We start from the raw sequence: 12,611 nt of genomic DNA, 5'->3' as shown, positions 1-12,611 counted from the left end.
AATCAAAGAATAAGTGGGGGGTATGGGAGTTTTTCTGGTGTTAGTCCTGAGAGAGCAATAGTTTACTTCCATGAGGTTTTAATAGACTTTGGCCTGACTTTTAATATCTTAACTGTGACCTATGAAGTCAGTCAGCCTGGGAACTGGCACTCTCTTGATGCTCATCAAAGTCAGAGCAGGTCCTTTCATGCAGGCAGGCTCCCTCCAAAGAGAGCAGGTCACTTATGTGAGAACCAGCTCTGTAGCTGATGACTTTTTTGCTAGTCACATAGCTTATTTGCTCCTATTGGAATGATACTTTGGTTATTGCAAGTCATTGATTTTGCAGTGCAGTGGGGATTTTTGGTGAACATCTCACCAAAAGTATTCATAGAAACAAAGGAAGGAGAAAGCCATCAGAAAGATGGATTGTGTTGGACTCTTGGAGACAAATCATTCATCCAAAGCATGTGACTTAGATTTGGAGTTTTAGCAACATTGTAGAAGGGTGGAGGTGTAAATAGCTGGTAGATTCACAAGGCTCTCAATAAAAAGCCAGTTTCTGTTTGCAGAAAATTCTTTGGTGTAAGGTTTGAGGCTAGATTATTTTTTCCCTCTTTTTTCTTTTCCCCCTCCTCCCTTTCTCCCTTCTTTTCCTTTTTTTTTTTGTTTTTTTTTTTTTATGCTTGTAATGCTGTTACATATGAAATTGAGACAATTTTGTACAATGCTGTGATGTACCCATGGAGTATAACCCCCATTAGAGCAGAAGCAGGGGTCCATTGCAGAAAGACTGCTGCATGAGTAGGGTAGAGAAGGGGTGAGCTCCCCTGCCATGTGTGATCATCACTGCAGAGGCACAGGAGGTGTTTGACAGGTCACATAACCAAGTGAGCCTTTACTTGAGGGCAGAACAGCAGTTCAGTGGAAAACACCTGGTGGGAACTGGTTCAGAAGCACTGATTTATGAGAAGGGTTAAAAGGGGGGCCTGAGTGCACGTGAGAATAATGCATGGCAATAAACAAAGAACATATGGATTATAGGAACCCCTGGTGTATGAACAGAGCAGGAGTGGAGGGCTAAATCTTGTTTGGTTCCAAAGACAAGTGTAGCCAAGTTGAGTGTTGTTTCTCTTAATTTTATTGAGTTGTGGCTCTATGCAGCATGTATTTACAAGTAAATCTACTCTCTGTTCTGAAAGAAAAAAGTAAAGAAGATGTTTTACTTTATATGCCAGATCTGGTCATTCTTTGAGAGTAAAGCCTTTTGTCCACATGAAATCTGTGCAGTATGGGTGGTTTGGGTAGTGATTTTCATTGTTCCCCTGCAGCTGAAATAGTAAACACCCACCAGAAGCCTTTCAAAACCCTCGTGTTCCTTCTAGTGCTTGCTTTGACTTTTTTTGCTGTAGAAGTTTTGGCCTGGGCTCAATCATGGGCTTTACAATTAGGTTTTATCTAACTGCTTCCATTGTTCTGAATTATTTTGTTCCCACTTATTCCTTCCTAGAATCTTGCTACAAAAATTATTTTGACCTTGTTCTTTAAGATTAGGTTCTGCTTTTTTTTAATTGCTTATATTTTAATATGGCCCTGATAGTTTGATGAGGCTGAAGAGGCTTTCTGTAATAAAAATATTAATTTAAGCACTTTCTTCTCTTGCTCTACATCTTAGTTTTTCTGCTTTTATGAGCTGCATGCTGCATAGGTTCTGGGGAGAAATGGCCATTATCAGGTTGTTAGGAAAGTAATATATCAGTATTCTGCTTAAGTACAATCACTAAAGTAAAATACCCTTTGCTGCTTTTGTCAGAAGCCTTCCCAGGACTTACTCTAGAGAGAAGACCAGGCATGAGCAGTTAATAGCTCAATTATTTGCATGTAAATAGTGTTTGTTTGATTTATTACTTTTATGATGCACTTTTCAAATAGCTGGCAGATGTGTTTTTTGTTTAGTTGGTAAGTTCAGGTGACTTTTTTGTTTTGTAAGCACACCCCCCCACCTCCCCTCCCCCCGTCCCCCATCCCCCAGCTTGCTTTTATTTTCTCCTGTCTTGCTTCTCTGTAGGAAGTTGCCATTCAGCAGAGTAAGGCAGAGGTCAGGGCAGGCCAGTGTGGGCAACTGGGGACACCCCAGCTCATTGCACATGCACCAAGGGAACACGTGCACCCCTCACAGCAGGGCCAAGCTGCTGCCTTTAACACAGCCAGGCTGGAAAGCAGCAGTGGAAGCCTTTACCCCAAAAAACAGACCTAGTCTGTGCTCTTGGAGGGCATTATTTCTGTGATGCTTCTTTATAGCTGCAGCTTCTCGTGCCCTTCATTATTGTCCCATGCCAACAAGAGTATCAGATGCAACATTTGTAAGGCTTTTGTGTTGTTTCAGCATTGCAAAAAAAAAGCTCACTTGAAACTGCCCAACACTGGGAGGACATGGGGGGGCTTTAGTTCTGAAATGCAAAGACACCACAGCTGCTGATGGCCAATGATTTTTCTTTAAGGAAATGTCTTAAAGTTTGGGACATCCATCAGAAAAAAAAAAAAATTTAAATATTTGAAAAGGAAATGGAGTGGAAGATGGATGAGCTGCCATAATGTTCTAGCCACTTCCTTCTTAAACTTGCATTTGAACAAACTTCAGAAGATTACCATGAAAAATGAGTTTGAGCTCCAGTCCTTTCCATGGCTTTTTAGGTATGCATTGCACAAAGGGAGCAGAGCCTGTGGCTGCATGAGTGCAGTCCTCCCTGTGAAGGGATTTAAAAATTAACAGAATCCTGAAGTTCTTCAAGAAATTTATTATCATGCTTGCTGGGGTCAAGCTCTATACTGCTCCCACTTTACATACACATTTTTAATTGGAAGAAGGTTTGGACTATGAAGGAGTTCTCAGTTCTTTTGCCCCAAGAAGATGAAAGGAAGCAAAGGAGGAACCTGTGCTGGACTTTAGGCAGGCAGTTCAACATTTTTATAGTTCCTGTTAATGTAATCAATAGTGTTCTGCTCTCCAGAACATCCCTCAGAATATCTTAGTGCACAAGTAAATGTTCTCCTTCTCATTCTCCTCAGTGAAAGGATAAATCTGATTTGGTTTGTTTCAGAGCTGGAAAAGGAAATCACCAGGAGACCAAAGAAAGTCTGCATTGTTAAAGTGGTGGGAACAAGGAACCTGTGGAAAAACATCGTAGTGCTGTGTGTGAACTCGTAAGTCCAATCTCTTTGTTTAAATAGTTGTGTGGTCAGTGACCTGGAGCAGCAATGGGAAGTGATGAGGGAGCTACACTATTTCCTACTGTGGGACCCTTCACTGAGATGTCTGATAAATGATCCTGGAAAAACACCAGCAGTTGTAGGGAGCTATATTTTTTGTGGCAATGTGGAGGAGCTCTTTGGCTGCTTCAGGCAGCAGAACCACAGGTTCTCAGGTGCCATGCCAAACTGCCTTGCTGTCACCAGTGCTGACAGGTGCTCATGCAAGCAGGCATCTGCTTGGCATCCCAGTGGGAGTTTTGAAACCATTTATGTCCCAGGAGTGCAGGTTCAAGCTGTTTACATCTCACAGGGCTGTGCTGCAGAGGAAGATGTGCTTAGCAGTAAATGCAAGTTGCTCCCTCATGTAATAGCTGTGCTTGGTGGGTCTTTAAAAGCAGATTACAAAGTGCCCCAGCGCTCCCAAATTATGTGCAGGGGGGCACAGTGAGAACAGAAGTCTCCAACAGAACAGAGTGATGCTTGCCTCCTAAGGCTTCAGTTTGGACATGCTCATGAGTGCAAAGAAAAGCATCAGCCAGAGAGTTTTGCAGGTTACAGGCTCTGAGACCTTCTGTCCAGAGCTGAACACCTTGTAAAGAGGAAATACATTGGCTTGCAAATTTTGGAAGGGCACCAGCAGTGCATTTTCTAATTTTTCCATCTTGTAAAATGTCCATTTGAATTTTTCATGGGTTTTTTTCAAGTGGGAGGTAGAGATGGAGAAGACTAGGAACCCCCTTTCTCTCCTAGGTTTCAATGCATGTAGCTCTCTTGTGGCTTTTTCTTCCTCACTTCAGAGCACTACTCTGCAAACTTATGGATCAGCCATCACCCAGAGGGGACAGCCCCTATGCTGGGAAAAAGTCACACAGACTTCAGGAGTCAGCCTCCAGTGATATTGGTTGCAGAACCAACTATGGTTTTACAAGTTTTGTATCTCTCTTCCCCCCACCAGTGGGGAACTCTCTCTGTTCTGAAATAGTGCTTTCTCCTTAGGCTCACCAAGTACATTTAAGAGACAGTATTAAATATATTTGTGAAAACTGTTTACATGGGGAATTCTCCCCTTCTCCCTCACCCACGTTGATTTGCATATTTGGAAATTCTCTAAATCAGACCTAGGCAGCCCAAAGAATAACTTCTGGCATTAGCACACAGAGGCTGTTTGCCATCCAAGCAGAGCATGAAGCAGATGCACGTCTGAGGAAATAGATTTAATGTTTGTTTTTAAGGGGTGAAAAAAAATATTTAATTTTACTTCTGTTATTCCTGTTAGGGCTGTGCTGAATTTTTAATATGTGGAGAAGGAATCTTTTGCAGGAAACAAAAAGAAATTAAAAAAGAGCAGGATTTAGTTTTAAAAGTAACTATTCTGAGCTGCTCACCAAGTTAAGAGAACAGAGTAATTCTTAGGGAGCAGGCTGGAAAGCAAAGTCCAGATGATACAATAGTTTACTTTATAAAGTCATGGCCTCAATAGCAACTTCTGCAATTGTATTTGCATGCATAGAAGAGAAAGACAGAAGAAAAGCTGGTTAACCCTGCCCTTTTATTACTACTGTTTGCTGATTAATATTTCTCTTATGGGAAGAGCCAGCTATAATCTAGTTATTCAAAGCAAATGTCATTTTTGTGTAAACTGCAAGGACTTGTATTAGGTTTTTATCAGGAGCAAGGTGTTTGGTATTGAGGGTGGGGTTTTGAACTAGAGCTTTGATTCTCAAGTTTGCAAGAGAAGCTCCTCAGTCTCTGGGCTGTCATACATTCAGTGACTGTGTATCCCCCCAGCTGTTTTTATGCTTATTTTTGATATTCAATTTACACTGATTCAGCTTCAAATTCCTGACCTTCAGGAGGATAGAAGACTACCAGTGTAATGTACCTGCCATTCTTAAATTTTTTTTTTTTTTTTTGAGACCTGGATCTGTTCCTCCCACTCTCTCAGGCACTGTTAATTTGTGCCATGAGATTTGTCTTGTGTAAGGGCCAGGGACAGGAGGTTCTTCCTGGCAGAGGTGCTTGAGCTGTGATGGGTGCAGTTGAGAGCATTGACCTGTCCTGTTGTACCCCTATCCTGTTGTACTGCTACTGTTTTGTAGCACATCAAGGGTGAGGCTAGGGCTGACCTTTGTACCTCCAGCCCCCTGCTCTTTCTTCTCCTTTTTTTTTTTTTCTTTTTCTATTTTTTGGAGGCACAGGATGAGATAGGAAAAAGAGGCATGTAATGTGATGGTAAGATATTGATCAGTGGCATCTCAAAGAAACTTTTTTAAGAGGAGGAGACACATTGCTATGAAGGGTGGTATAGATGTGTAGATTGAATTAGAGCTTATTATTTCATAATTGTAATAGTCATTGCAGCACATACAACTTCAAATGCTCCTTTCTCAGGGGCTTTCAGTTTTTACAGGCTAGCTTGGGAAGTGAGGTGCAATGCTTGTATTTAGTATCACCAAATGCCACAGGCAGGTGGGTGTTCCTGGTGTTTTGCTCTCCAATCACAGAGACTACTGCATGGCAGCATTCATGGCTCTGTAGCTGCCAGCAGGTGCACTGGGAGCACAGATGTGCTCCTCTGGGAATGGGATTTCTCAAATACAATGGGAAAACCTAATATATACTAGAAGCTCTTCTAAAGTTCCCCATGCCTTGATCATACCATCAGCAGCAGTTGTATGAATAAAGTCAGCAAATATTAGGTTGAATGGAGGTTTCTTCTTTTTGCTTCTTTTTATCAATGCTTATTTTCACAGCAGCAGCTAGAGATAAGTTTTGTGACTTAAGATGTTTTATTCCCACACGAATGCCTCCCCACACTGAAATACATTGCAGTGTGTGTTCTGCCCTCTCAGCAGTGGTCTCTCTTGCCCTCTCTGTTTCCCCCAGGCTGACTGGCTATGGCATACACCACTGTTTTGCCAAGAGTATGATGGGGCACGAAGCGACGATGGCGATTACCCACAACTTCTATGCGGACTACTACACCATGGCTGGGATTGCCCTGGCATCCTGCCTGGCCATGTGCCCTGTGGTGGGCTTTCTGGGCAGGAGAGGAGGACTCCTGCTCTTCATGATACTCACAGCTCTGGCATCACTTCTGCAGCTGGGCCTTCTCAACTGTAAGTTGGAGATGAGAGCTTTTCAGGACCACGCAAGCTTGACATGCAAATAAGGATCAGGAAATACTAGCATTTCCTTTGCCTTTCCCACATTCCTTATGTGATACACCTGCATAGTTTTAGAATCTGAATTTGTTTGAAGGTTTCCCCAAACACTTGTTTCTCAGGCTCATTAACAAAAGGCATTGTATTCTGGAGGATTCCCATGGTGAAGCTTATTGACCATTGGTGCTGTGTCCGGGGTAGTCACCAAGAAAACAAACCAGGAAACAAAAAACACTTTGAAATTTATTTTAGTGAAATAGCCCCCAGGGAAAAAGCAGTATAGAGATTGGGAAGGGGAAACTTTGCCACTCAAGTCTGCTTCTCAAGTGGTCTCTAAACCATGCAGAAGTTGGAGCAGTAGGTGTATGTCCTCTGCCTGCTCTTAGCATCTTCCTCTGAACAAGTAATATGCAGGTAGCATAGAAATCATGCAGCTGACAGGCCCCACTTTTAACACAGTGTTTGTCTAGTCCATGTGAATGTATACACATGATTTTGGGAAGTGACACAGCATGGCTGTCCTGCAAAAAATGAGTGTCCCACCTTTTCCTTTGCAGGCAGTAACTTGTCTGGCCCTTTTGAGCTGCTATAGAAACATCCCCTTTCCTTTTTTGATTTTCATTCTCTTCATTTTTTGTTGGCCGAGGAAGTTGAACTTGATGAATCAGAGAGGTGTTGAAGCAGAGAGAATGTGAGATGTGTTTTGCCACTCTCACAGTTGCCAATCATTAGACCCCTGTCCCATAAAGCCCCACCTCCAAGGAAGGGGGAAGAGGGTTGAGACATACTTTGGGACAAACTGGATGTGAGACGAACGCCAGAACAGTGGTTATTGCTAGTTATAATTCCTAAATTTAGAAATAATTGAGGGCCTTAATAAGAAAGAACTTTTTGCATGGAAGATGGAAAGTTTTCACATTCTTGCCTACTAAAGGCAGCTCTGAGCCAACAGGAATTGTTCCTGTTTACAGACTGTGTTTCCCGGAGGCATTTACGAAGTTAACTTTTAGCAAACAAAGCTGTTTGTGGGAGTGTAGGAGGGAAACAGGGAACCTCTTTCATGACATGGAGGAAAATCCAGCATCGTGTGTGTTTGCTCTCAGCTTGGTACAGATGTTTACATTCCCTTTGAGCACATATTTACCACGTCCAGCAATCCCAGCTGAGAGCAGAAGTCCTGTGGCTGCTCCTCATCATGTCTGTGGATGGACCGAGACCATTCACAGAGTCAGACTGGTGCTGTGTGGTGCAAAACTCCATGTTCTTCTGGGGGTGTCCATCACGGGCTCTACACACTGAATTTACCCATTTTGGTTTTTGTTTTAAGGATGGGAGGCTGTTGAGGCAATAAACACACATTTGCTTAGTTGAGAGAAGATGTGTTAGAGCCTTTAGTCTGCTCCAGAGCTATGAAAATCTGGTTGCACTTTTTAAAAAAAAATTGATGGGGGAGGTGGGAGGCAACACCCTGTAGGACTCATTACAACCTTTTCCATAACAGGTTTAGGTGGTTCTGTGAGCCAAGTTACCAAAACTAAGATCAGGCATGGCTTTAGGTGCTTTGTGCTGCATTGGCACTCTCAATGCAGTGCCCTTGTCAGCCTTTCTGACTGCACTCTGTTCTTTGTGAGAGGAGGAGGGAAAGACAGCTTCAAACTTCAGACCAGCTCTCCCCACTCTTGACCATGGCCACCTCTTCCTCAGAAGAACTAGTCACTGTTTGGAGAGAAGCAGTGACCCTACTTATTATGAAATCTGTCACAGCATCTTGCAGCATAATTTGGGTGTAATTGGGAAACGAAATCCAAATTTGAGAATGGTGAGAGAGAGAGGGTTATTCTACAGCAGCCACAAACCTGCAGCAGACCTTGAAGCTCTCCTTGTTTGACCCCTCCTCTGAACTCTGGAGTGTCACCTGGGAAGTCACAGAATCCTGGTGGAGATGAGCAGCAGAGCTGTGCCCAGCTTGTGCTGGTGCCCTTCCCCTTGCTGCCCAGTGCTGCTGTGTGCTCCTGTGTGGTTAGGATGGGCCATCAGCTCCTGGTTTGGAGAGGAATAGGTCTCCCACCAGCCTGACAGCACTGATACCCAGATTTTGCTCTCTAACACAAGCTTGTGTTGGCCATTCCCTCAGGGCTGCAGCAGGAGGGTATTTTCTCTTCTCCCCCTTCATTAACAACAAAGAGGCCTTTGTGTTACTCCCAGTGGTAGTTCTGGGGCTTTTAAATATGCTTTACTGCTGGTTTGTTATCACTGTCTCATTAGCATGCTGTCCTCCAGCTGAGATGAGCCTGGAAACAGCATGTCCTATCTGGTGGCCAGGGAATTATGTGATGGTTTGGCATGGGAAAGAATTGGGAGTCAGAGGGTGGGGTTAGGGTGGCATGTGGGATTTGCCCTTTTTTTTATAAAAACTGTATGTTCTTGTTTTCAATCCCTTTCTCTTTTATATCTTTCTCTGACTTCCGTGGTTTTGGATCCAGTGATTGGAAAATACAGTCAACTTCCAGACTCAGGTATGGTTTACAGACAAACCTGCATCATGTGGGAAGCACTCACCCAGGAATGGGTAGATCCTAAAGGCCTGGGCCACAGCACTCTGAGCAGAGCTGCTGCCACAGAGGGGTGCAGGGGAAAGTCCACTTGCAGTGCCTTGAGACCCCACTCACAGGCAGGCCTGCTCATTCATGTGCAGCCTCTTTGTGTAGCATCCCCTCCACACAGCTCACCCCTGCAAGTCAAGAGAGGGTGCAGAGGTGCCCCAAGGTTTGTCATACAGGGTAAGGCTTTCCCAGAAAGTCTCTTTCTGAGAAGCAGCATTCCCAGTACAAGAACCTCAGATTTATTTTTTTCCCAGTAAAGAAAAGGGGACTAAAACACCTTAAAGATGCTTTTGATAAAGGGACTTAAACACCTTAAAAAATACTTTCCCAAGCTGAAGTACTGTAAGAGCAATACAGTGACAAACTACAGGGGAACAAAATGTACCTTTGTGTATCAGGTTTGATGGCATTGTCCTTGCCCAAGTCTTTCCAAGGTCTGTTCTGCTGTGCAGCCATGACTCCCTGAGGGGGTCAATGCTGTACCTCACCCACTGTGCTAGAGTGGCCAGAGACCCACGGTTTGGAAGGTGCTGTGCCCACATCCTCATCAGCTGGCAGAATTTGCTCTCTCCCTCAGACTTGTGGTGCATTGCAGAAAGGGCTTAGCCCTGGGCAGGCTATGGCACATTTCAGAAGACGTAACCAAAGAGCTCCCAAATACCTTTTGCTCTCCTGACAGCTGATATATTCAGCAAGAACAAAAGCAGGTGTTAATTTTCATTGGATCCAACCCAGCCAGTGTTCCTGCTTGGGGCTGCACACAGCAGCTCTTTCCTCAGGCAGGTTTGGGATGTGTGTGTAGAAAGGTGAGGGAGCATTGGCTGCAAAGCTCCAGTCTTTTCCCCAGTGCTCCTGTCAGGCATGATGTGTTCCCCTTGTGTGGTACAGCAGTGCCTGTGAGTGATGCTGGCCAGGACAGCTTGTACAGCCCTGGTCAGATATCCCACCCCTGGCCACAGAAGCTGGCAAGCAAGGATTAAGTGAGAGATGTGCTGTCATTGTGGCCAGACACAGCTTCCTTGAGCTTTGTTTAGATTTCCTGGGGTTTCTGCAAGTGCTTGATAGGCACTGTTTGCTCCAGGAAACCTTGCTGCCATCCAGCCATGAAATGATTGAGCAAACATGCCCTGACTTAAGGGAGTGCTTCACTGTCCTTGGCATCAACTGCTCTCACCCAGAGTGGTCAAGCTGGGAGTTACAACAGGGTTTGCAGATTGATCACATGCAGAGGCTTAGCACAGAGAAGGGAGCCCTTCTAGTTCTTTCCCCTCTTGCCCTGGAAGCTTCTCCAGTGCCCAAGCCCCACTGTACAGATGTTTGGCAGCTTGAGGAGCAGTGCCTGCCTCCACTTGTCTGTCAAACATGAGAGGGAAGAGGCTAGTGCCTAAGAGACTGCCCAAAGATTTGTTTTTTCATGTGCTTTACCTTTCCTGGTGGCTGAGCATAAAAAAAAAATCAGAGACCACTGCCATTTTTTGGCATGATGTTGTGTTTTTTTGCACGTGTGTTTGTATCTCAGGTGCTTGGGGAATGGATTTTATAAATATCAGCTTTCAATTAGTATTCCAAAATTAGTCAAATTCTTGTTGAAGGAGAAGAGTAATATTAACTTCTTTGTTTTCTTCTTTAGAAGTTTCACCTCATTCTTACTTTTTATGAACACAATTGTCTTGCCAGGTATGAGTGACAGCGTCAAAGACAAATTCTCTGTCGCGTTTTCCATCGTGGGTATGTTTTCTTCCCATGCTGTTGGAAGCCTCAGCGTGTTCTTCTGTGCTGAAATCACACCCACAGTAATCAGGTGAGACTTTGGAGCCCCCATCAAAAGATGGGGAGAAAATTATCCTCATTTAATTGATAATGGGCTGTGTAACTTAACACCTTGTTGAGGGAAAGCCCCATGTAACTGGAGACCTCACAACAACTTGGGGGCCAGTTTTTACAGTAGCTGCAGTCATTCTGTAAGTGAATGCATGTCTGTGTATAGAGAGGCTTTGTTTTCCATGGCTCCACCTTGTGTCCCATCGTGGTGATGATCAGCAGGCCTGGCAGCACATGAATTGCAGCTTGGTAGGGTCTTAAATACTCAACTGAACCAGTTTGTGTGGTTGAACGTTGTTGTTTCTTCATTAGCTCTTCATTTGTTCAAGCAGCAACCAGGTGAGTTTGCATCTTGATATTAAAGGAGAAATTCCATGACTGTGCAGAGGAGGACATAGGTGCCAGCAATCCCTGCCTCCACAGGGCAGGTTAACCAGGACAGCTGCAGTGGAAGGGAGGTGTTGAAACATGGGGTGTGAAAGTTTTGGTGCATAGAGGTCCTCTGCAAGCCTGCCTTTCTGCCTTTATTGTAGATAAATGTGTCTTTCTCTTCACATACAGACCTATCTTAGCAGAGGCTCAAAGTTTTTCTAAAGATGAGCATTTTCATCCTGGGAAATAAGAGTAATCAGACAAAAGACCTTTGCTGGAGACCTTGCCATAACACATCTTTGAATGGTCAGGGGTTTGCATCATTTTGTGCATGCACTGCTTTCTTTCTTAGTAGAAGGGTTGTGCTTCAGTTCTGGATTATGCCACAGCAATTCAGGAGTTTGCTCTGACTTCACTGAATTTCCCAGGAATGTAGGTCATATGGGTGAGAGGGAGAGAGAATGGAGGAAAGAGGATACTTTTTTTGGTCCCCTTCAAATTATATACCCTTTCAATAACTTAGCAAAAATATTATTGCAAAACTCTCATCAGAGAAACCAGAGTCTCCTTGCTCCATGGTCTCTTTTTTTTCAGGCTATCTAAATTTGTGAATGTATTTTATGGATAACATTATTTCCACAGGAAAAGGCAGTGTGAGAAGTGAGATTATACAGCAGCCTTAAACACTAACAGCTACTTATTTATGTGTGTGTCAATCAGTTTGGTGTTTTTATGCCTTTTTAATTTTCTCCTTGTCTCTGTTTGAAAGACACATGGATAAGGAATTGACCATGTCAGCCAGAAGAGAATCTGCCAAGTGGGATCAGATGGGCAGTCTGAACTTAGCAAGCTTTTTTTTCCCTTAAATCAATTACATTGCTACAAGGAGAGGGACAAAATCCTGGCTGGGAGCCGAAATTCTGCTTCCCCTGACTCTGCTGGGTGACACCAGGCGAGTGACAGCAGCCAGCTATGCCTCAGGGTCCCTGTTTATTTATAGAAATGATGACACTCTGCACTGCTTTGCAATCCTACCACCATGATAAGATCCACTCAGGATTGCAATTAGGAGGTGTAGCTCAGGACAGTGCATAAATCTGCCAGAGGTGTGCTTGAGTGCCTTCTGTCTTGCCTTTTGGTGGGATTTGGCTACTCCCTCATAACCTGCTCTCCAAAATGCCGCCCTGGATGCCCCTTGAGGGTTGGAACTAGATCATCTTTAAGGTCCCTTCCAAACCAAATCATTGTATGATACTAACATGCTTTTGGTTGGATCTCAAGGAGCATTAGGGAAAAGGAAGGCAAAGAGAGCACTGGGGCTGTCTCTGGGGTTTCCCTGATCAAATCCATTATCTGCAAATCCCTGAGAGTGGAAAACAGCACTGCCATTACTTGGGGTAGCAGTGGCTTGATAGCATCC

General features: G+C 44.0%; 1 protein-coding gene across 2 annotated transcripts in view; it reads left to right on the top strand.

Moving 5' to 3' along the window:
- SLC22A23 (solute carrier family 22 member 23) overlaps positions 1-12,611 on the top strand; it is a 105,585-nt gene that overhangs the window by 84,821 nt on the left and 8,153 nt on the right. For both annotated transcript variants that reach the window (XM_056483421.1, XM_056483420.1), the window contains 4 exons: positions 3,081-3,183; positions 6,118-6,350; positions 8,879-8,911; positions 10,676-10,799. In XM_056483421.1, the coding sequence (XP_056339396.1) occupies positions 3,081-3,183; positions 6,118-6,350; positions 8,879-8,911; positions 10,676-10,799 (493 nt within the window). The remainder of the gene's footprint in view (positions 1-3,080; positions 3,184-6,117; positions 6,351-8,878; positions 8,912-10,675; positions 10,800-12,611) is intronic.

The sequence above is a fragment of the Oenanthe melanoleuca genome, chromosome 2 (assembly GCF_029582105.1).
Source record: "Oenanthe melanoleuca isolate GR-GAL-2019-014 chromosome 2, OMel1.0, whole genome shotgun sequence".
Classification (NCBI taxonomy): domain Eukaryota; kingdom Metazoa; phylum Chordata; class Aves; order Passeriformes; family Muscicapidae; genus Oenanthe; species Oenanthe melanoleuca.
Note: the sequence above shows the minus strand (reverse complement) of the source record. Positions and strands in the feature narration are given on the sequence as shown.